This window comes from Carettochelys insculpta, chromosome 8 (genome assembly GCF_033958435.1).
Source record: "Carettochelys insculpta isolate YL-2023 chromosome 8, ASM3395843v1, whole genome shotgun sequence".
In the NCBI taxonomy this organism is placed as follows: Eukaryota; Metazoa; Chordata; order Testudines; family Carettochelyidae; genus Carettochelys; species Carettochelys insculpta.
This window is the reverse complement of record NC_134144.1, coordinates 31716370-31741566: the sequence shown is the minus strand read 5'-3', so window position 1 is coordinate 31741566 and position 25197 is coordinate 31716370. Positions and strand designations below refer to the sequence as shown.

General features: G+C 40.8%; 1 protein-coding gene across 1 annotated transcript in view; it reads left to right on the top strand.

The window, feature by feature from the left end:
* AGPS (alkylglycerone phosphate synthase) overlaps nt 1–21675 on the top strand; it is a 131021-nt gene extending 109346 nt beyond the window's left edge. Inside the window, exons 18-20 of the mRNA XM_075001377.1 lie at nt 1529–1628; nt 2286–2343; nt 20824–21675. Coding sequence (XP_074857478.1) covers nt 1529–1628; nt 2286–2343; nt 20824–20945 — 280 coding nt within the window. The 3' untranslated portion in view covers nt 20946–21675. The remainder of the gene's footprint in view (nt 1–1528; nt 1629–2285; nt 2344–20823) is intronic.
* Nucleotides 21676–25197: the final 3522 nt, after the last annotated feature.

Below are 25197 nucleotides of genomic sequence, written 5' to 3'. Positions count from 1 at the left end.
ACCAGGTGGCAGCTTTTAGAACATGCTTCATTATCATTAATGCTAATCGTTGTGGTTGAGAATTAAAAGCGCTCTGTGCATATCACTGCTACCTCTGGCAACAGAGAGCCCAGAAGCCTTTTATCTTTTTTGGTCCAGATCAGGTAGTCAAGGAATCGGTGCATTGTGGAAATGGACCTGGGGGACTATGGGTACCTGTGTCCTACTCTTCGTTCCTTATTCCAGTCCACGCTGCACTGTGGAATAGGAATAACGCCATGCCACAGTGGAGGCACGTACATAACCACGCACCCCATGTATACTAGCTTTTGTACATCAGACTGTTCTCCAGGGATACACGTCAAGGATTCAAATGTGGACAGTAGGGAGAGTGTGGCACGACAACCTGCAACCATGTATGCTTCCAATTGTAGTTGCACCATCATAGTGTTTAAGAATGGGCATGAATTAATGTGCGAAAAGTAACTCCAGAAGAGGTTACGAGACAAAGTGAAACAATTAAATAGTCTTTTTCCAAGATTCCTTCCTGTTGGCTTGGAAAACATTTTTTCTAGATTACTTGATTTATGTCTTACGATTTAAGAAGTATTTCCTCTTTTATTAGTAACGTTCTTCTTATGTAGTTAGTTGGACTTTATGTGGCTTACATGTTTGATGAATTAGGAATCTTTTTGTTTTCAATTAAAGATTATTGGCTCAGAGACATTGAATCCTCCTTAACCAGAGCCATGTCCTTCATCTTTGACATACTTGTCAGTTAAGTGCTTTTCTAACTTGTATGTTAGATGAATGCCATAAATTAGGTGGAAATGCAGCATAATCTCCATTTTTTTGTCTATTCACTTCTTGCTGAGAACGTGATATTTCAGTGAAGTCCTTTGTTCAGTAGAATGTATGTGATCTTGATTCTGTACATTTTGTCCATTTTGGATCTAGCAGTGTCCACTTAATGTTTTCCCCTAAGTACATAAATCCTGAGGTCAATAGATTACTTTCACTTGTTTGCAGAGGATTACCTGTTGTGAAGAAAAGGAAATTTAAATGCAACTCCCCAGATTACAAACGTGTCTCTAGTGGTGTCTTCTGCTTACAAGCATGATGGAGGTGCAATATTTGATGCTTGTGTACTAGCATAATGCTATCACCAACTAGGAATCTGATAACACTTTTTGTTGGTATATAAAAACTGCTGCAAAGGATCTGAAAATGCCAAAATTAAGCATTGTAAAAGCTTTATTTCTCAACTGCTGTTTTTAGTTGTTTAGTATTTTTAAAAACTGGATGGGGGAATTGAATGTAATTAAATCTCATGGTTAAAATTGGACAGTGTAAACTCTTACCTGGTGCCTCTTCATCTTTTTGGCAGAGATAGTAAAATTAATTTAAAAGATTCAGATTATTCAACATAAAAATAATCTGACACGTTCAATAATTGATGCAGGAATTAGTGAAATCTACAGTAATACTATTACTCAGCTAGTCTTAAATGCAGGATAACTTAACGTATACCACCTTTTTTCTTCAACAGGGTGACACAGACTTATGATGCTGGTGCATGTGTCTATTTCTATTTTGCCTTTAACTACAGAGGAATTAGTGATCCAATTCATGTCTATGAACAAATTGAGGTAATGTACATAGGAATAAACTTCACTTCAAGTGGTGTGTCTAATATGAATAAGAGGACTTGTATTATGTATTATGGCTCTGATAACTGGCTCCTGGGCTTCTCGTGCAGCGGAGCACTAAGATCTTATTTAATGCTCTTTTCAGGATATTTTCCTTTCCTATCCTATCCTATCTGACAAAGCAGGTCTTTGCCTGCGAAAACTTATGCTCCAAAACGTTAGTTGATAAGGTGCCACAGGACTTTTTGTTGTTTTCCTATCCTTTTAGTTTTTTTATCTGGTCGTATTACTATTCCCCACTATCAGACAAAGTATCTGCCTTCTCTAACAATAAGATTGCACTTGGTTGCTGAGCTGTAGAGAATAATACAAAGACTCTAACATTTTATCTAAACTTGGAGATTTGTATGACGTATATAAACAATATAGTTATTCCAGAATATGTAAAATAAAGATTCCAAAATAGCTATTTTGTATAAACCCTTATGTGGATAAAGTTATTCTGGAATAAGAGTGCCTTTTTTTTCCAATTAGGAAAAAAGTGTGTTAAGTTTTTAATCTGGAAAAGTTAGTTAGTAGCATATACTATTTGTCAGAATTATGTAATGTACCAAATTTTGTATTCAGTTGACACTTTTAATATTTTCTTCAATTTAGACAGCTGCTAGAGAGGAAATACTTGCCAATGGAGGAAGTCTGTCACATCACCATGGAGGTATTGTTTCTCGTTCTGAATGTTTATCTATTTTGTTGTAAACCATACAAAGTATTTTCTGCATAGATTCAAGACATCACTTGAAATTACCTCAAAAAGTCCTCTTTATAAGCCAGCGCCTGCTCCTTTATGGGAGTTACCGAGGAAGCCTGGTTGATCTTGGCTGCCTTGCTGCGGGACCATGATGCTACACATTTATATGACTACATTCTTGTGCAGAACATTTGATAGGAAATCTCCCCTGTGGTTTAGAACAACAGTTGTATTTGGCTGGCCCATGTTTTTGCAAGTGGCTTGTGATTAAGCACATGCAAAAAGAATTTGATTCACATGCGTAGAATCTCAAAGTGGTAGGATTAAAATTTTAAAAACATTTTTCCTTGAGTAAAGTTATTACTAAACCTCTCAGTTTTGTTATCTACATTTATCATTTTGAGTCCTAAATGTCACTAGATTATGTGTTAATGTTGATAGTGGCAGATTACTGGCAGACATTTTTGTGGCTAGAGCAGCTATGATTACTATTACTGCTCCTTAAACCCTTGTGCTCCAAGTGGAACATAGGTCATCTACAAGTGTCCTCCACTTCACTTTGTCTTGGGATAAAACTTCTAGCTGACTCCAAGAGTACCCCAGTCATTGCTCAGTAAAGCAAATGTTTTCTACCTCGGGTATATAGTACATTGTAATACAGTAAACCCTCAATTTAACAGACTAATGGGGGGAACAGGTGTTCTGTTAATGCTGAAAGTTTGTTGAATCTGAATGGGTTATACTGTATGACGATGCACTGACCTTCCCAGCCCACCACTCATTCCTGTCCTCTGCCCCTGCTCTTTCCTTCCCTCCTGCTGCCTCATTCTTCCCCTCGCCTCTCCATCTCCCTTTCCCAAGTCCTGGGAGAGGAGTTACATGCTGGCCTGGCTCCTTGCACCTCCTCCAGCTCTCAGTGTTGTGGCTCCTCCAGCCCATAGCTCCAAGCTGCCTATGCAAAGGCAGAGCACAGTTGCCACTCCCAGCCAGTCAGCAGCCTCTAATGCTGTGGCTGCTGGTCAGTGTCGTAGCAGTGTCTGGGTGCCAATACTCTCTGTGCACATAGGGATGGGGGAGGAGATCTCCATGTTCTGCTGCAAACCCCACCAGCTCCGCCAGCCCTGGAAGCTCTGGTGGTTCTGGTGAGCTGCCAGCATTTATCTGGGGGGCAGGGCCGGGAGACTGGCGGACAGCATCTGTTATTTCCAAAGCCCGTTAATTTGAGGGTTTACTGCAGTCGGAGCAAATGGGTTTTCGGCTGTGGTTTGAAGTGATTGCACATGTCCATTCCTGTGCAGGGGTGTGCATGCCCAGAGCATAGTTGCTGGGCAGGAATGGGACACGTCCTATTTAACTTGCTTCATTAACTAGTGCTACTAGTGACAGGTAACCCTTTTTCCCTGCCTCCTCTGTAGAAACCCTGGATTCTTTTTTCCATTCCATTCATCTGAGGAAGTGGATTGCACCCAAGAAAGCTCATGAGCTAATAAATGTGTTAGTCTCTAAGGTGCTAAAGGACTGCTTGTTGTTTGTGAAGCTACAGGCAAGCATGGCTACCCCCTGACACTATTTCCCTGACTGATGTCTGTCAAGTCTGGCACCTTCTGGGGCTCATCAACAATATAATGACCCCACATTTCCTCAGTTCCTTCTTACCACCTATGTTAGTTGCTGGAACTGTTCCCCTTGCTCTTGCAAGTTCTCTCAGTGAATTGTGTTGCCATTTGTGGTGTTTTCAGGTAGTATTAGTCATACTTCATTTGTTAGCAGTTGATTATACTTTGCAATTTAGTGGAGTTTCCTCTGAACCAATTACTGAGCTTCAAGCCTTGTGCTTCTGGCAACAAGGCTATGCTCTTGAGCCGCCCACAGTCCAGTAGCCTGACTTTGTTGGGTGAAACTCACATGGGGAGTCACTGCAAAATTTGGAGAAACTTCAAGCTCTGTAACAAAAAAGACTGAAAAGGACATGGAGGCCAGGCTTAAGTCGGTATTAATGGAATAGACCTGTATCCTTCCTCATATCCATGCGATTGGGACATGACACCTCAGCTTACATGAGGAGCACTCCTCCTGTTTGGGAGGTTTGGCACTGTTCGCCATCCCCAATACTGAGCAAGAAGAGAGAGAAAAGAAACGGGTGGGAGGGAAGGCTACCAGCCCATAGAAGACATTCCCTGACACCAAAGATAGCCAAGCACAGAGACTAGTGCAGAGTGCAACCTAGGTAAGACCATTCCTAGTTCCGGCAGCCCCCAATAATCGAGGCTGTGATGCCAACTGTGATGCAGGTACCGTTTAATCCAGTGCTGGTTGATTTGTTGGCACTAGAGGGTCAGTACAATACTGGCACTAATGTGATGCCATCCACAACAGAGACTTTTGATGTAGCCTGGGACCTGCTCTCTTAGTGCCACTCTCACCAGCAGCACAGGGTTTGCTGGAGTCAATGCCAGTAGACAGAAGGGAACATATGGCTACTACTTAGTGAGTGGTACTGAGACAGGCAGTGCTATCTGTAGGGAAGTCAGCCATGATCGCCCCATTTTGGTCTTCTCCTCCTTGGCATCAAGTGCCGTCACCATTCCACCATGGTAGCCAGGCAGACTCCTTGCTATCAGTCACAGGTGGGCTCTTACTCCACTTGTTCCAGGTGTCAACCCTGGCACTTCTTCTGTTGGCCATGCCTGGCAGTGGCCCTGAGCAAAGTGATATCTTTTGGTACTGAGCCTCAGGTCACTGGCAGGAGTCTGTGCAGTGCCTATTGAGAAATTTGTGGATGCTTCCCCAATCCAGAAACCCCAGTCCTACTTGATGGCTTCAGAAGGCAGGGTTCCACCACCCATTCAAGCCATCCCTGATCTAGATTCCAGTACCCAGGCTAGTGCCAAGTATCAGAATAGTGATACCACAGGACCACTCTGGTGCAGAAAGTGAGCAGGAGTGTCCTCGGCTGAGGCTGTCTGACTCCCCCTGACAAAGCATGTCATGGCATGCATGTTGCCTTCTCAAAAAAACTTCCAAGATCCCAGGAGCTGCTGAAAAGATTTGGCCAAAATTTAGGTGTGCCAGTGGACATAGTAAAAGAATCTAACCAAAATATGGGAGACACTGTTACCACAATGGGCCTGTTGAGTTGTTACCTCTTAATGAGAATATCATATACCCAGTTAAACTCCTGTGGCAAATCTGCATGTCCCTGCCCCCCATGACCAAGAAGACTGAAAAGAAGTCCTTCGTCCAAGCTCGTGGGCCTGAGTTCTTGTAGACACATTTCTTCCCTCCTCCATGATGGTTGCTGTGGTCGGTGAATGGGAACATGGATTGAAAAGGGCTACTGACAAAGCAAAGGACATTTTCGACTAGATTGCTAACCAGCCAGTGCTTTTGAGCAGATACAACTTCAACAATTGAGACTGCATGGTAAAGCTTAAGGACTCATCTCTGCAAGAGGCAAAACTGGAATGCAGCAGCCCTGGATGCAACTGATTTAGCTGTTAGATCTATGGCTTATGCAATTATCCTCTGGCTTTGCACAGGAGGGTAAAGAAACCCTTCAGACCCTGTCCTTTTGAGGGTGTTTTGCTGTTGCTTTTCTGAGAGCAGACTGATACAGAGCTCCATGGCCTAAAAACTCCCAGGGTCCCTAAGGTGTGCTTTCTTTGTATGTTGGGGATTTTGAGGAAGCACTATAGGCCTCTGCAGTTTGCTTCATTACTTCTCTCCAGCAACTTGACCAGACTCACAGAGGAAAACGACTAGGATTTTAGGCACAAAACTCTTCTCCTTCCTCTTCAAGCAAACCTCAAGAATGTATCCATATGGGCTCCAGGGTCCTATTCCCCCTGACCCCCATGCATGTGGATCCTCCATTCCACTTCCCCCAAGCATGGTCTGGGAAATCAAACAGAGCAAGTAATTAAGGAATTAATCTGCAAACATCAGGAAGAAAATAAGGTGATAGGTAACAGCTAGCATAGACTGTGAAGGACAAACCATGCTAGACCAATCTGATGGCTTTCTTCAACAGGATAACAAGTCTTGTGGATAAGGGAGAAGCAGAGGATGTGATATACCCAGATGTCAGTAAAGCATTTGATACAGTATAACAGGATCTTCTGATCAATCAACTAGGCAAATACAACTTAGATGGGGCTACTGTAAGGTGGGTGCATAAATGCCTGGATAACTGTTAGAGTAATTAATAATGGTTGCAGTCATGCGGGAAGGGCATAGTAAGTGGGGTTCTGCAGGGGTCTGTTTTGGGACCTGTTCTATTCAATATCTTCATGAACTATTTAGATACTGGAATGGAGAGCATGCTTATTAAGTTTGCAGATGATACCAAGCTGGGAGGGGTTGCAAGTGCTTTGCAGACAGGGTCAGAATTCAGAATGATCTGGACAAACTAGAGAAACGGTCTGAGGTAAACAGTGACGTTTAATAAGGACAAATGCAAAATACACCACTTAGGAAGGAACAGTCAGCTTCATACACAGAAAATGGGAAGTTACTGTCTAGCAAGGAGTATTGCAGAAAAGGATTTATAGGTCATAGTGGACCGCAGGCTAAATATGACCACAAGCTAAATGGTGTGATTCTGTTACAAAAAAAGCAAACATGATTCTGGGGTGCATTAACAGGAGTATTGACAACATGACACGGGAAGTCATTCTGCCACTCTACTCAGCGCTCATTAGGCCTCAGTTGGAGTATTGTGTCCAGTTCTGGGCACCACATTTCATGAAAGATGTGAAGAAATTGGAGAAGGTCCAGAGAATAGAAACAAGATTTAGAGGGGACATGATAGTGGTGTTCAAGTACCTAAAAGAGGGTTACGAGGAGTAGGGAGAAAAATTGTTCTCCTTGGCCTCTGACAATAGGACAAGGAGCAATGGGCTTAAACTGCAGCAAGGGAGGTTTAGGTTGGACATTAGGAAAAACTTCCGAACCATTAGGGTGGTTAAAAACTGGAATAAATTACCTAGGGAGGTTGTGGTGTATCTATCACTGGAGATATTTAAGAACAGGTTAGACAGACATCTATCGGGGATAATCTAGACAGTGCTTGGTCCTGCCATGAGGGCAGGGGACTGAACTTGATGAACTGGTTCCATAATTACTATGGTCTTTGTGTGCTGAGAATGTTGAAGTGGGATGTATCTGAGGTTCAGTTCTATCCCGGTTATGTCCTCTCTTTGTCCCTCTTCAGAAACTCATCTCATGAACAGCTTCTAGCCCAGGAAGTTCAGTGCTTCCTAAGGGTGAATGCCGTGGAATAGACTCCACAGCACGTATGGGGGCATGAGTTCTACTCCCCTTATTTCCTAATTCAGAAAGCTAGTCTCAGATCTGTTCTAGGCCTGTGCCGGGCAAACAGCTACCTCAAGTCGCACAGATCTCACTGGCTCCTGGGGATTTAATACATCTCCCTTGATTTGAAGAGACATATAACTTTCATCTCACAAGCTTTCAAGAACATAAATGGTTCCTCAGATTGGTTGTGAGCCACAGGCACTACCATTTGGCCTGTAGGCAGCCCACAGGTATTTATGAAGTGTATGGCACTAGTGGAGGCCTCCCTGAGGAGACAATTTTATCCATATTTGGATGATGGACTGATCAGAGGCCAATCCAGAGCTCTGCATCCTTCTGACTCATATTTCCAGCCACTTATTCTTCATCCCAGTGGAGAAGATGGAATTTATTAGAACAATGCCTGACTCTGCCCAGACCAAGGCCTTTCTCCCAGAAAGTTGTGTCCAGGTAAACATTGCCATGCATACCTCAAGGGGCACCCATTTACCACAGTCTAATCCTGTTTGAGGCTGCTGGGACCCATGGTCCTGTGTACAAACATACTGGGTCAGATAAGACTACCCCTCAGGTTTCTCCAGCTGTGGCTCACCTCAGTATACTCTCCAAACTGCCACCATCTGGACTCAGTCCTCATGAGTCCTTACTCGGTTCTTGTCTGCTTTGACTGGTGACTAGATCCATTAGTGGTTTGTGAGAGCATCATGTTTTCTTTTACCCAGCTGTCACTTTCCCTGGCTGCTAATGCATCAGCACTATGCTGGGGAGCCGACCTGTGGTGTTTGGTTACAGGAAGAGCTCTCTGCGCATCAGCGTTCAGGACAGCCAGTGCGGTGTTTCTCCCAGTCAGATGTTCCCTCCTCAGACTGGTTGGGCCAAAATGGCTTGTTTCCTCCCAGACAGTGTGACCACCATGTTATGTATCAGCAAACAGGGGGAGGTTTGCTCTTCTTTCCTCCCTCCCCCAGTGCTGACAGGTAGTTTGGCTATGGGAATTTTGCATGGCCTATTCAATTCACTTCAACGCTTTCATCCTGCCAGGAACATGAAACAAGCTGGTGGATTGCATCACCAGGTCTTTATCTGATCCTTGTAAGTGGTTGCTTTTGACAAATATCATGAATCCCACTCCAGCAGTGGGAGACTCACATAGTTGGTAGACCTGTTCATGACCAGGTACAACAGGAAGCGTCATGAGTTCTGCTCTCTGAGGTCACGGCTTGTGGTTGCTTGGGATTGGAAGGCTCACCTTTGACCATGTGTTCCCTCCAGTTTCACTGGTTTGATCTTTAGCAGGACTTTCTGTGAGAGAGGTCATCCTGAGATCCCCAGCATTGGCTAGCTACACTTCTGGATCTTTCTATGCAACCTCCCCATCCTGATTCCTCTGTTTGATGTCCTAGGACCATTGCAGTCTACTCCATGTACTTCAATGCCCTCCACCTGGTGTCCTGAAACCAGCAAAATGGGCCTGGTTGGTGTAGGTTCAACAGGTCCTGTTAGATAGCAAGGCCATTTTCCACACTAAGTGGAAGTGTTTCTCCATCTGGTATTCCCAGCTGGGTGATCTTGCCAACAATGTTGTCACTGTGGCTTATTCTAGACTACCTACTATACCTGAAACAAGAGGCTTTGGCTCTCATCATTGATGATTCACGTGACAGTAATATTGGCTTTTCACTCTCAGGTGGGTTGCTGGTTATTACTCTTACCCAACATGTCTGTTTCCTTAAGGGCCTTAGAGAGCGTGTACCGCCTGTACAAGAGCCTCTCTCCCCTTTGGATCTGAGTGGCTGCGTCTGCAGTTCCTTTCCTCTTTTGAAAGACATGCAAATGAAGGAAATCAAAAATGCAAATGAGGTGCAGATTTGAATATCTGGCACCTCATTTATATATTCTGTCAAAAGAAGAAAAGCAGTGTAAACGTGGCCTCTTTCGAAAGTAAACCCCATCTTCAAAAGAACCCTTCTTCCCATAAAAAGAGGGGGCTTACTTAAAAACGGTTCTTCCCTCTTTTTATGGGAGGAAGGGTTCTTTTGAAGATGGGGTTTACTTTCAAAGAGGCCGCGTTTAGATTGCTTTTTTTCTTTTGAATGAATATTCAAATGAGGCACCGGATATGCAAATCTGCACCTCATTTACATTTTCAATTTCCCTCATTTGCATGCTTCTTTTACCATTCAAGCCGATAGCATCATAGTCCTTGTTATACCTTTCCTGAAAAGTGGCCACTTTACTGGCCATCGCTTCCGCTAGGAGACTTCAGAGATCCATACGTTCCGTTCAGAACTGCCATCTACAATGAACTCTAGTGTAACCAGTATTTGAGTAACTCGCACTCTCAAATCACCAGCAACACTTGAGAGCTGAGTAGCTCTGGTCAGGGGACACCAGACAGGAGCGTGGAGAGAGCAGAGAGGAGCCTGCTGGCTGCACTCACGCAGCATGGAGGGACAGAGTGACACAGGGCAGTGCTGAGCAGGCTGCCCCCCTCCCAGGGGTTGTTTGTGCTCTGTATATAAACCCCTCCCCTGACACGGCTTCTCCTTTCTGCTGAGTGGACCCTGGGCAGGAGCGCGGAGAGAGCGGAGACGCCTGCCGGCTGCACTCAGACGCAGCACAGAGGGACACAGTAAAGCCCAGGCACGTGTTGGGTGGGATGGGCTTAGGGAACAGGGTACTGACCGTGTGTGCTTGCGGGGTGGGTCACAGCAGGACCCTAAGCACAGGTGTTTTGGATCATGGCAGCACACTCCCTGGCGGTAGCATTTGGGGCAGTCGGGTAGAAGGGCCAGGACATGAGGAGGGTCAGGGAGTGGGGCCCCAGGCACATGCATGGGGGGAGTGCACTTGCTGGGAGGATGACAGCAGGGCAGTGAACACAGGGACCCATTCGTCTGCTGCTCGCTGGGTGGCCCACATGGCAGGGCAATCTCCTCAGTGCGGCCAGAGCTGGCAAGGCCCCCAGGAGCATAGACAAGCGGCAGCTGCAGGAAGGGACAGGCTGCCCCAGCCATTCCCATGCCCTCTGCCTCCACCCTGCATGTCTGAGCAGCCCTGACTGCAGGCCCCACAGCTCAGGGGTGTGTGGCGCCTCAGGCGGTGTCGCTCATAGCTGCTCTTCTGGCTGCCTCTCACCGGGGACCGGCCCTTCCGCCCCAGCCACACCCAAGGCTGACGGAGACCAACTCCCTGTGTGTCCCTGCTCCCTCCGTGCTGTGAGGTGAATGCAGCCGGCAGACTCCTCTGTCCTCCCACCCAGCATGAGTCCTCTCAATTATCCAGAATATTTTTTTATCTGGCAACTTCCGGTCCTGTGAATGCCGTATATCAAAGTGTTTACTGTGCTGCTTACCTTTAAAAATAAGGTGCAGTTTTATCCTCTTCCTGCATTCCTGCCAAAAGTGGTTTCTCAGTTCCATACCAACCAAGCTATCATGTTGTCTGTCTTCTACTGGAAGTCACAGGCAAACAGGAGAGAATAGAACCTGCATTCATTCATTAGATGTGCTAGCATCCTACATAGAAAAGACCAAAGTATTCTGGAAGTCCACCCAACTATTTGTAGCAGTTGTTCCACCTTTGCCTATCTCAGGCGGTCACTGCACAAGGGCACAGGCATCCTCACTGGTGTCTCTGACACAAAGTCTTGTTCAGGACATTTGCAGAGCTGCAACTTGATTGTTGGTGCACAGTCTCTTCTCATTATGCCATGGCTTAGCAGGCCAATCACGATGCCAGATTTGGTTGAGCTCTGTTAGTCAGCAAGTGTGTGAAATCCAAGCCTGCTGCCCATTCAGCTGTTTGGGATTCACTTTCATTGGAATGGACATGCAATCCCTTGGAGGAAAAAAAAATGCAGTTACTAACCTTCCACATTTGTTGCTCAACATCTTGAGGAACATGGCCATTTCCAGACACTGCCCCTCCCCCCCCCCCACTTCCAGATCCCTCTTCTTGGAGCTGCCTGGAAAGAAGGAACTGAGGTGGCCTGGCCCGTTTGTTCTGGTGCTGCAAATGTGCAGCGCTGGAGGGGCACCAAAGCCAATCCAACAGATACCACTTAGGGAAAAATTCTGGTGACCTACTCTGGAATGGATATGTGCAACATGTTTCAAAGAACTGTTTGGAGGTTGAAATTTTCCATGCTAGCATCGGCTTCAAGGTGAAGGTTTTTGACAGGTTTGGTTTTTGTCTTCTGGGTTTTTTAAACAATTCAACCAAATGGATACCTTACGAATCAGGGTAGAGGGAAAATGTTTTGTAATGTCAGATGTCTTAAATTCTCTAGTGCCCCCATACTTAGGTACCAGGACTTGAAACTTGTCCTTTTTATCAGAGGTGTGCCTTTTGCCATCCTCATGAAATAGCTCCCAAATTTGTCCATGTCACAAGCCTTAGAAATTCCACGGTTCACGGATGCTTAGCAGAGACTTCTTTGGAGATTTTAGCAGCTAAAATCAAAGTTTCCATCCTCAATGAGCATGCTGGAGCCTCTCAGCTCTTAGTTCAAACCCAACATGGTCAGCATTATCTCCATTGAGTGGGCATGCTTTATCCCCTTACAGATGCTACCTGGGACCAGATTGTATATGTGCCATTCCCCTAGAGCAGCCTGAAGTCAGGCTCCAGCCTGACTCTACAAGAGCAGCTCTTCCAGGCTGTGGTGAGCCTGGGCCCCAGACTTACAGAAGGTAGTCTGTGTGTCTTGTGTTCTCAGTGACCACTTGCTTGCACTCGGGCAGTGTGGAGAAGAAAGTAGCTTGATTTTTGAATGCAGAGAGACAAGAGCTTGAATCAGTGGAGGGAAAAGAGCAGAGTGGGACTAGACAGGGGGAGAGAGCTGAGAATGGGACTAGAAGCCTGTGAAAGAGAAGCTAGAGATGAGATTGAAGGGTGGGTGTGACAGTAAGATTGGATGAGGAGCTGAGCGTGAGAGTGAGACTGGGTTTGCCTGCACTGAGAAGTAACCGGGGGAGAGAAGCAGAGTCTTTTTGTTTAGCCAAAGAGCTGTTGAAAGGGGAGGGTGAGACTGGTTGAAAAGTCCAGGGAAGGGGGCAGGACTGGAAGAAGAGACCAATCAGATGAGCTGAAACAGGGAAACTGAAACCCCTTGGGTAGTGGAACTGGCTGTGGGGGGAATGAGAGCCTGGGAATTAGGGTTAACTGGGAGTTGTACACTGAGCCTGCAGGGAGATGGACTGGTTGGGAAAAGCACTTCGGGGCTGGGCTAAGGAACCATACCCAGGGAAAAGAGACATGACAGGGAGGGATCAAGCTTGAGGAGAAGCACAGAAATCTGCACACTAGTTCACAATCTCTTGGTCCCAAGAGCTTGGAACACAACCCAAAATTAAGACCTGTCATTCCTCTACTGTCAGCAAAAATCACTGAAACCCACTGACAAAGTGTGTGTCTCATCTCCCTCTAGTGCTGGTCCAACAGAGAAGATGACAACTCACTACTGGTATCAATTGCTCCAGTAGCTCAAGTATCAGAGGTCTGTTCAGTGGTTTTATAGGTTCCAGCCCTGCTGATGAACCATATGGGTGTCAGTATGATGCCACATGATGGAATTTGTTTTTACAGTTGATTCTTTTAAAACTTGTAGGAGATTACACACAGTTTTGAAAGAACTTTATAAAGTGGGCAAAGCCAAGCACACACAAGTTTGGAAATGCCAGAATTAAGGTCAGCTGTGCTATTTTAATTTGCCCTCCCTTATGCTTATGCATTATGATGTTATCTTTAAAATTACATGATCCTGTTTTATTTTTTCTACAAGATCTTCACACCATTCACTGCACAGGCTGGACCTGCTCTGTGGATGAATTTGGGTTCTTAATTAGGCTGTTATCTAAAGAACCCCATCTCATCTGTGCAGAAGCCAGAAGATGTATAGAAAATGATGAAGGGGGTAGCATTAAGCATATGATTTCATGGTTAAGGCAGTTGAATGCAGCCCTAGAGAAATGGGTTCTCTCCTTGCCTGTGCCCGAATTTCTACATGGTGTGTTAGGTAAGTCACTTCACAGACCACCTTAATTCTGGCATCTCCTATCCTTTGAATGCTTGACTTTGCAATTTCGATATTCTTTTAACGTATGTGAATTTTTTATAGTTCTGGTAAAAAATGGAAAACTGAATTCCAATAGAAATTGGGAATGAACAAATCCTTATCCTACTATTTGTTACATGAGAAACATCCATATAAAATCTTTGTGTATACTTTATGTATACATGCCTGTCTCACTCGGTATACTGATTTTTACGCTTCACATCCTGAATAAAGAAACGAAGAATAAGATGTTATGGATTCTCAGATTTTCAGTGAGTGTTCAGTGTCCTTGTGAGTAAAGTTGCATGTTGAAGCAAAGATCCATCATGTATTTGTGTAACCTGCTCACAAACATTTCATGTGTAGAGTAAAAAGTTAATTTAGCTATGTATGTCTTCCCCATGTCCAGTCTTTTTAAAGTCTGAGACCTCTTAGAATAGAAATTCAATTGCTTTAAATTTTCTAGTTCTTCATTTGAGTTAGAGCTTGAAATTAATGGTTTAATTATATTGTCTTTCCCTTCCCATAGCTCCACTGTCTTGAGGGATTGTCAAGAAAGTGAGTCAGAAGTGAAGAAAAGGGAAAATATGACCTAAAATAAAACTTCTAATTCTGAAATTGAAATTGAGCTCTGTGTAAAAATGTAAAGACAAAGTGTGAGGAGTGCAAAGTTGGGTTTATACCACCTTGATAGTGCCATGATCTTTGGGCATCACGTCTTCAAATTCCTGGGCTAATTTCAGGGCTCTTCTGAGGAGTCGTCGTCTTCCCATTGCTCCAAAGGGCTGTTTCAGCAGCCTGGACACAGGAGCATTTGAGAAGTGAGAGGCAAGGCTGCTACAGGATGATGGGGAGAAACAAAAAAAAGCTTTTTTTTCATATTTTTACTTTCGTTAATCTGGGATAACTAATACTAAACTCATAATAATTGTATGGGTATTGCATGGTATCACTATAGAGCATGTAAGGACATGTGAGTAGGTACATCAATTGCATTTTCATATCATATCCTGTTTGTATTTCTTTCAGCTTGAACACTGACTCTGAATCTGTTGGGTTTCTGGTGCTTAATTTTGGTTTTCAGTACAACATCCCTGAAATGTTTGTTTATGCCTGAATTTTTACTACTGATTTCTCAACCTTAACTCCCATTTTAATTATCTTTGTCGTATCAGGGGATGGTATATTAAATTATGTACCTGTAATATAAAAGGCATGATTTTTGTCCCCTGTGCTACACAAACTTTCTGTTGGAAAACTTGTTTAATGGTATCAATTTTATTTACTGACCTTAAGGCCTTGTCTTGACATTCTCAGCACTGTTTTTGAGGTTTAGGGTGTGGGGGTGGGGGTTATTGATGCAATTTCTTTTAGTGTTTGTCCTGTAATTGTGATTAATCACAGGTGCTTTCCCTATCTGGAAACAGGCAGGCTGGTTTGTCTGCCTACAATCACGTTGTGATAAATGGAGCTATTTTAACTCTGGTTTTGTGTATCAAAGAAAACAGATGTAGTCTGGGTCTTGAGGCTATGGGAAATTATAAAGCCTGCTTAACTCAATCTTTGGTCAGCTTATAAAACCAAGTTTATACTAATAATCCTGTGTGTGGACCCAATTTGTACTGGCTGCCCTTCAGTCTTGGTAAACTCAAGTTATAAAAAGTAATCTTACAAATATTTTTGAGCTTAAAACAAAGCCCCAGGCTGTTTCTCCATCCATAGAAGTGCCTGTAAAAACAAAACAAAAAAGGCCAAAAAACCAACAAGACACACTTCATGCTTTTATTTTACTTTATCTGAATAAATAATTCTTTCAGAGATAGGCATGTCTCCAAGAGGAGAGAGCTTCTTAATGGACAAAGTGTGACACACCTCATTGCTGCACAGTAATAGAAGTACAAATTTTAGATAGGCGCTGTTGCAGAGTGCCTCATGCTCTATTGTAAAATACACTAAGGGCCCCCTCTTACAGTAACCAACAATAAGATAATCATTCTAATAAAGAAACTGGAAAAATCACACAATTAACCTGCAAATAGTGGACTGTTTCTGGGAGATGTATAGTCTATGTACTCTGTCTTTACTTCATTCAGTGGCTTGCTTTCTGCCTTAGTGTTCAGCCTTCTGTTTCACTAGGATATTTTTTCATAGGGAAAGTTTCTTCCAGTAAGGCTGGATATTTAGGTTCCTGTGGAGACAGCATACAGGTGCCAGAAGTATGTGACAGTTGAATAAAGCTCTGTTCTTCATGGGTCCAATATTGCTGTCCTTGATTTCTGAGTGGATTGGAGATCCAACACCACCCATGTGAAGAGGTATGGCTAGAATAGGGCTACCTTGCAGTGGTCTGGCCTTTGGAGCCCTGAGTTGTGGTGTTTCTGGGCTCCAGATGAACTTAAATCAGTTGAGTAGAATGGTTTTATGCCTGGTGTCCAGTTTAGCCACCTGGCCTTTCCTCTACAGTCCTACTCAGTTCCCTCATCTGTGTTCCCTGTAAGCTGTGTGCTTGTGTAGCCACTCAGGAGAGATTCAGATGCTGTCCAGTTGGTTAGACTAGCTCCCACAGCTAGGTTTTTTGTTTCTTCTAGTGGTGCACATTTGTACATCCCTTTGTGCATATAAAAATTATGGAACAGATTAGAGGGAACATTGCCCCCCAGTCACATGTTTTACATTCCCAGTTTGACAAAGCTCTGCCCAGTGTCAGTGGTTCGTTATCTCCACTCCAGCTGCCACGTTTCACCAACAACTGCTCCTCACCCGAGTCACATAACTTCAAAGATAGTATGAGGGGCCTGAAGAGCTGTTGTCCCTCTTTCTGTTTCTCCTGGGCAATCAGCCTTGGGCTGCCCAGGTAATGCACTACTTTTGCTGAAAGCAGCACACTGAGTCCTGGGAGTACAAGAAACATAGTGTTATGTGTCTGATTACAATAAATGGCAGGTTTTGTATTCTAAATACTGAAATTTTTGGCAGTCTATTAAACACTAATCAATTTATCCAGATGATACAGGAGGGTTTATTCTTAAGTAGGTAAAATGAAATTGATGAACATCAAATTTCATGATGGCCAGAAGAATGAGCATCCCTCGAAGGTGTCAGGCCAGCTCTGAAAGCCATCAGTAGTTAGAACTTTGTTCTGTATCTCAGTTTAAATATTGTCTAATAACATCCTGGAGTGCGTCACCCTGAGCACAAAGTAAAACGGTCCTTAAAATCATAACTTCTGTGATAAGATAGAGAATATCTCGCATAAGTGGGTTCCAGACTATGTTGCAAGAATGTCAAGATGCATGAGCAGTCACAAATGGAAAAAGTACTGTTGCTTGCGGCATTCTAGCAATGATCTGATGTGATAAGGAGAATGTAAATCATATTGGCAAAAGTTAGATGTGCCCTTCCAATTGATGAATGCAATCTCTCTTCCAATATTTTAATTTTTTTCAATTAATTCATGAAGAATTTTACACCTTTTTTTCTTGCATGACTGAATAGGAAAAGACAACTCCTCCTCCATGTCTGTAACTCATTTTTATTATAAAACAAAAAAGCAGTCCTGTAGCACTTTAAAGATTAACAAAATAATTGATTAGATGATGAGCTTTTGTGAGGAAGATCCACTTCTTCAGACCCGGAAATAGGCTTTCTTCCAGATCTGAAGAAATGGGTCTGCCCCCATTAAATCTCATCACCTAATACATTATTTTGTTAGTCTTTAAAGTGCTCCAGGACTGCTTTTTTGTTTTGTGAATATACTAACACAGCTACTTCTCCGTGACTATTCATTTTGCTGTGAAATTCTTTTGTTTTCTGCTTGTTTCAGTTAGCATCAGTGAAATGGCCACATGGGCCAATACACTGTCCCTTCCAGAACAGAATAATTGCGTATTTGCTTGGAAGTTGACTGTGCTTTGATTATTTATAAGCTAGTTAAAGAGTTAAAATTCTAGGATACACCTTTGAAACTTTTTATACACTTACTAAATATAGTTAAGATCTATTAACTAGGAAAAATATGCTTCAGACAGATGCATGGGGCACTCTCAATGGAGTGCCCGTGCCTAGGGGGATCTGCTATCTGATGATCTACCAAAGCTAAGGTTAGGCAAATTTCAGATCACAATATAAGCATTACACGTGGATGTATATATCTATGAAAGCCGTCAAGCAGCTCATTTAATGTCTACAACATAGGCATCTTTAAAATAATATTTGTTTTCTTGCTGAATTTGTCCTGTTCCATTTTGCAAACAATGGGTCTCTTCTTCCTGTTTCCAATGATGCTTGAAATTACATGACTGCCTTTGATTATCTATGTATGCACCCGTATAATCAATTCTTAGCACATTTGTTGGGTTTGGGTGTTTGCCATTTGTGTTAAAAATTTGAAAGTCAGTCCCATATTTTTATTTTAGATAATTAGTCTGTGTCTTACTAAGGATATTAAGCTGTTGCATTGTGGTGATGCAGCATGATCCCATGAACACAGAATTATTCTGAAGGATTAATAAGGAAAATAGTAGCAGCCCCGAAGTACAACTATTGTGGTGAGAGTTAAAAGCCTACCTAAACAGTTGCTGTGTAGTTAAAGATGTGCAACATGAGTGACTTTTAAATATAATTTTTTAAAATACAGAAAACTGATATCTGGAGGAGGTTTTCCTCTATTCAGAAGTAAGGTACTGTAATTCTTACTAGGCTCAAAATTAGATATATTTTTTTCAAGGTAGTGAGTTTTTCAGATTTGTCTTCCTCTGTTCAGTTTTTTTTTACAACTCAATGTCTGCCTAAGGTCAGAGAGGTAGCTGTTTTAGTCTGTATCTTCACAAAACAAAAAAGCAGCCCTGTAGCACTTTAAAGACTAACAATATAACTTATTAGGTGATGAGCTTTCGTGGGACAGACCCACTTCTTCAGATCTGGAAAATCCTGATAAATGATAACTGAGACAAAGAGAATTTAACAGAAAGATGGTGGGGGGAGGGGGGGGAAAGAAAGAAAAACTGATTAGCTGATTAGAATTTTCTACACAAGTCCTGTTCTTTCATGTAGCTTTTTTTAACTAAACGGAGCAATCTAAATTTGCTGAGCAAAACCACTGGTTTAACCTTTTATTTTAGCCTCTTGGCAAAAAGAAATTGGAATAGTTAACAAGACTGTGTAAAACTCATTAGCCTGGACAGCAGGAGCTCCCAGCCCAGTGCTACCAAGGGGTTAAAAATCTCTTATCACATATGTTCATGGAGGACCACTGATATATCTGCTGTACAGCTTTTTTACTTTCCAGTTCACTAATCAAATGTATGTTAGATTTATTATTGTAAAAGTATAAACCATAGAAAATTTGACAAGATAGATGTGTAAATTATCACTCTGACAGAACTAATGATGCACTCCAAGCACCTTCTGTTTTCCAGCACTTGGTGAGTGACTTCATTAAATATGCAGTGGCTGTTTGGTGTCTGCTCAGATGGCAGTTCAGTTCCTCATGGAATTGCATTATTACTGGAGGTGTAAAAAGAGGCAGGCATGCTAGCTGTTGGGCATCCTGCTGTGGTTCTAATGTGCTCCATCTTGTTGGAGCTGTTGTTTGCAGTCTTTTCAGGACAATTACATCTGTAACCACAGGACACATTCACTGAAACTATATTACAGATAACTGTCGAGAATGGCAATGACTGTTCTGCAACTCCTTGCCTCTAACAGCCAAAATGTAAATTGCTTGAAGTGATGGTCAAGCCGTATCCACAGTTTTAACTAGATCAAAAACTCAGTTTGCTTAGTAGACAATAGAATTATAATGACAAGATATTTTAGAGGAAGACTAGGAAGTAATACTGGTAGTTATTATATCATGTGATTTTTAATACTTGTGCAAATATTCCTTTTTTACTACATTTCAGGATTGTTTTTCCAACATCATTGCAATATTTTATACTGCTTTCTTTCAGTCAGCACTGTGGCTAGTTTATATTCCTTAAGGTATAAACAGAAATAGTCTGTTCTCCAGTGATGTTCCCATCGTTCATTTTTCTGATGACAGTTTGATGGCTACACTGAGAATGGGGCACAAAAGACTGTTTGTATTTAGCTGCAGATACTCTTAAAGATTTTTGAGAGGCAGATGCAATAGTAGTCTATCACTTCATCCTGACAAATGGATTGTATCTTAAGCTGGCAAGCTAAATGCTATAGTGTAATGAAAGAATGTCCCCTGTTTTGATTGACCTATTAAACCAGGGTTGATGACTTGGTTAATTAATAAATAACATTCCTACAAAGTGACCTGTTTGTTAATCCCTAAAATAACATGCATGACAGAAGTTGTTATAAAGTGCTGCTTTATCCAACAAATATAAATTTGCCATCTGTCATTGAGAACAATCTCTATTTTGTATGTGAATTCATGTCTTATGTATTAATTGTACCCTGAAAATTAGGCATCCTTCTTGTGGTGATCTATTCACCAGTATGGAGAATATATTAATTTATTCAGAGATTTGTTGAAACTGAAACATGCCATTTTAGGAGAGCAAATATTACATTTTATACCTTTGCTAGTTTTAAAATCTCAGCGATTTTTCCATTGGTTTTTAGGCTAATCTTACCTGAAAGTAACTTTTAACATGTTTACTTAGTAGTTAAAACTTTTTTGTCCTGCATAAATCTGTTTTAGACTTACGGAGATCAATACCTGAGGTGTTTTATTTTCAATTGTTTCCTCTTAATGTTTTAAAATTTCCTAATAAGATGAGGGTCTGGGGCTTTTTAAAAAATGAATCTAATTACCATTTCTTTGTTTGTAATCTGGCACATTATTTCAACCTTAACTTCAGCTAAATTTTATACTTTGCAAAAAAGTAGACAGTGTAGAATACAGGCTTCCTCTGGGAATACACTGAGCTTAATGAGCTTGATAGTCTAGTGGGCTCAATAAATCAAATAAAGCAAAACATTTCTCATTTTTGAATAAAAGCATTTATCACACAGTGTTTATTCATTCATAGTCATAAGATTGATTGGCTCCTAGTATCATGCCACATATTGAAACATTTTTGTTTTTGTTTTTCTAGTGGGCAAGTTGCGGAAGCGGTGGATGAAGGAGAGTATTTCTGATGTTGGCTTGGGGATGCTTAAGTCTGTCAAAGAATATGTGGACCCCAAGAACATCTTTGGAAACGGGAACCTTTTGTAAAATTGTTACTATCTGAAAATTTCAAACTTATTGTTTTTGGCCTCATTGTACTCTTATCCCAGTAATCAAATATAACGTGACTGAACTTTAAAAACTAGTATCCTTCTTACATTGGTTTTCCTCCAATAAAATGAAAACATTCACTATTCAAATTCAGATTTACTCACTGAATTCCTAACCCTCTCAACACAACCTGGCAGAAGCATATCAATGTACATACTGGTTTGCAAATGCAGATTTGGCGTTCCAAGTTTAGTGAGGCAGTACAGCCGATGATTGTCATTTCCCTGTATTAAAGCATCCCCTGAAAAAAGAACAAAGCCTGGCATTGGTGGTGTCTCCATAAGCAGCTGTTCACACAGCCTCTTGCTAGAAGAAAGTTGCTGGGAAGCACATGATGTGGATTACATTAAAGGAATACTTTGTATGCTTAAGGGTTAAGCAGATAGGCGCCTCCTAATGAAGATCTGATTAGAAGTATAAATGCAGACTGTCTGTTTAAAAGATTGAACATGTTCTGTAGGATGTTTGGCTTGTCAGCCTTCTTTTCAGCATTACTGAAAATGTGAAGTCTTTGATAAAAATACTTGAAGTGTGTCCTGAGTTGTATTTGTATTGCTGGGATAATCTTTAATATGCTATTCAGTCAGTCATAAGTTTTGTACAGAACAGCAGACATTTCTCATTGTATATTAACAAGTTTGTTACATAAAATTATTGCCTTCATGAACACAGCACTCCTCATGTGTCTATTTTCACTTTATTTTTGTGGAAATACAAAATCTCCTCCTCCCCAGCAAAAAGTGTTTTGTCTATTTTAAAATAAAACTTTTGTCTAGCACTTTGCCTTGAATCAGTTCTCAACCATTTCAAGTTTTATTAATCCAAAATGGAAAATATACCATCCAAAAATGAAGTTTCCAATTTTAACTTCCTTTTGGCCTTTCTGAATTATTGGTTTACATTGCTTGAGTCTGCAAAAGTCCTCCATATAATCAAAAACATGGATTTTTTTTCCCCTTAAACGATGTGTGTAACAGTATCAGTCCAGAAACAATTTTACCTAGAATAAGTGAAATTAAAATTTGAAATTCTCACTATTTATGATTCCTATTTTCAGATGGATTCTTTTCTTAAAGCAAAGTATCCAACTTTTGATACTTTAAGTATTTAGTCATACAGAATAGTTTACATTTTTGAGTTGATATCTTTTCAAAGACATACTCTCTAATTAGCTAACTGCTACACAACTGTGCGGGCAGTTTGAACGTCTTTTTTAATATCCAAAGTAATCGTCACATGAAAATCCTATATTTAAAATTGAGGAAGTTGTTTTTAAACTATTTTTAAAAATTAGCTGTCATCTTTAGTAATTAGACATTAAGAATTATAATCTGTAAATTAACAGATCATGACACAATAGCTTGATGAAAGAGTTTAATGTTCATTTTATTTTAAATTTGCCATACTTGATAAGCCTGTTGCTTGAAATATACTACATATCTAATCAAAACTTTGAAACTATTTTAACTAATTTAAATGTCTGATTAAAAATCACCTTAAAGACCTTGCCTACACAAACAGCACTTTGAAATATATGAATTCAAAAGGTTAGCAAATTAAAACTATTACAATTGACAAGTCAAAAATAGGAAGTTAATAGGAAGTGTAATGCAGCTAGAATTTTGAACTTTATTTTATGAAATTTTAGTTTAGTTTAAAAAGTGAATCCAGCCTTCCTGTATCTTACTTTTAAAGTTTTTCCCCATGGAGTTCATGTTTCAGCAGCACCCAAAAATTTGTAAGCATAGTGATATGCTAGGAAACTGACTTCCAGCACTATATAGTTAAGTGTTCCTTATTCGAGATTGTACAGCATGTACTTTTCAACAAGGTAATTCTGTAATCTTCCTTTTTTTATGCTAAGGATTTCTCAACTTTGCATACTGTGCAAATGGTGGTTATGTCTGCAGCTGGAATCCTGCTGACTACTAGTATCACTCTGTAATACAGAGGTCTTAAGCTGTATTGTTTTGCTAGAAGTCAGTAAATATGTGCCTCTATACGTAGCATGTCTAATTATGAAGAATCAGATTTATGAATGAACATTAGTGGATACATGAAAAACATTTTCTTTTTGGAATATCACACAAGCAGAATTAAATGAAGAAGGACTTGGATTTCCTTGTGACGATTTTACTCAATATGAACAAGTTGGTTCATTTGATTTGAAATACTGTCTGGCACTGCAAATGCTACTGTTTATCCCCTCCTGGTATCACCTTCCTAACCATGTTTCCCCATCCTTTATAAACATTAATGGAAGTTGTACGGGTAAATCTCATACAGTTGTCTATATACCCATAAATCTGATTATATTGTGTGAAGTTGAAACTTCAAAATGTCAGTCATGTCTTGTGTAATAAAGTGAAATAACTTGGGGATCTTACATGCAGTAATAGCAGTGGACAAGCCTGAGAAAATGCTAAACTGAAAATTAATTTGAACACATTCTAATTAGTACACTTCTTAGTCATTTTGTGTAGTTTTTTGCTTTTCTAAATAATCTTATGGATTGTCCAAAGCTTAATTAAAACCCTAAATGTGTAAAATATACGTGACTGTAGTAGTTCAAAAAGTGAAAGATTCGGCATTGACATACTTCTTGAAAAATAATATACTAAATAAGGAGTTTGTTATATTCTCGTAACACATCTACAAGAGGCAAAATCCATAAGAGAAGCACGATCAATTGCGTGAAAGACTTTGTTTCTGATGCTAAATTAAGTCTTCCACCATTTTTCTTACCCAATTTTCTTCTTTCACATGGGCTTCATTTACAGTAGCTGCAGTCTATTCAAAGATGGATCCTGGTGTACGCAGATCAAATGTCTGTCTTGGCAATGCGCATCACAAAATGAAAAGTAAAGTAGCAGTGTAGCCATGTTTCTGGTACAAAACACAGCGTTTTTGCTAACTTTGTCACCACTTGTATTTAAAAAAAAACTGCTAGTTTTCTCAGGTTTTTAGTAAAATTCAAAGCTATAGAATGAGGATGTTGACCGTTACAGTTTTCAAAACTAGGATATACCATTCAATCCCCCTTACAGACATTGGGGTGTACTGTCATAGGGAACTTCTTAAATTAAGTAACGCGTACAGGTTTACAGCTTGGATGGTCAGAATGAACAGCCTGTCTCTCTTCATGGCTTTCAGTACTGTGCATGCAGCTTGTTTTGATAGGATACATATAAAGATGTCCCCTTTCTCTTACAGCTGAGAACAGAGATTAACCTAAACAGTTCTTCCATAATAATGAAACCAACCTAAGAAAAAGAGCAAGGAGCACAAATACTGAAATCCAGAAAACACACTGTTCTTCAGGCTTTGAAATCAGTGTCTATCAAGGTTATAATTTAACTTTCTGCTAATTAAGCCAAACAGTGTTTGTCATTTAGTGTGAAAATTAACTGTAAAAGTGCAGTTGTAATGTTAAGAGATAATAGAACTTATATTATTAATAAAAAGAAAATGGGCCTAAACAATTCTGTTTTTTTCCTTTCTCGGGAGACTATTCAAATTAACTTTTTTAAAACTTTTTTTCTTTTTCTAGAGACAAATTTGCTGAGACGCTTTAGCTAGAAAACTCAGTATGATGAGAGTTTCTAAGGCTGAATCAGAAAAATAAGAAAATACAGTAATGAAGATTTTGCACTTGTACCTTGCATTTAAAATAAGGTAGGATTCCAGGAACCAGAGGAACGTTTCTGTAATCACTGTTTTGTGAAGATAGGCAAAGCAACAGCCAGCTCCTGTAAACAGCTTAAGCTCTTTGGGAAATTCTTGTACTTTCATCACCTGTACTAGATGGAGAACAATTTTCACTGACTTTAGGTAGTAGTCCCTTGAAAGTTATTGTTGGAAAATAAGGTACAAGGATTACTTTATTTCTCTAGTCTTTACTAGCTGACCCTTGTCACTCCAAAATGTCATCTGTATTCCACTTGTTTTACAGTACTGTCTAGTCTCTTGCTATTTTGACTGTGCAGCTAAGGAAATTTATTTTCAAAAAGACATTTGTATCGTCATGTAAAGTTTTTGGTGAATGCCCATTAGTTTAAAATCTGGTTTCCATGTCTCTCAAAAAAAATTTGCTGGAGAAAATCAACTTTAATGTAATTGTAGGACTACATTAAAATTATTTTGAAACTGCAAAATTTTAATGGGAAGTGGGGAAAAGATTTGCAAATTA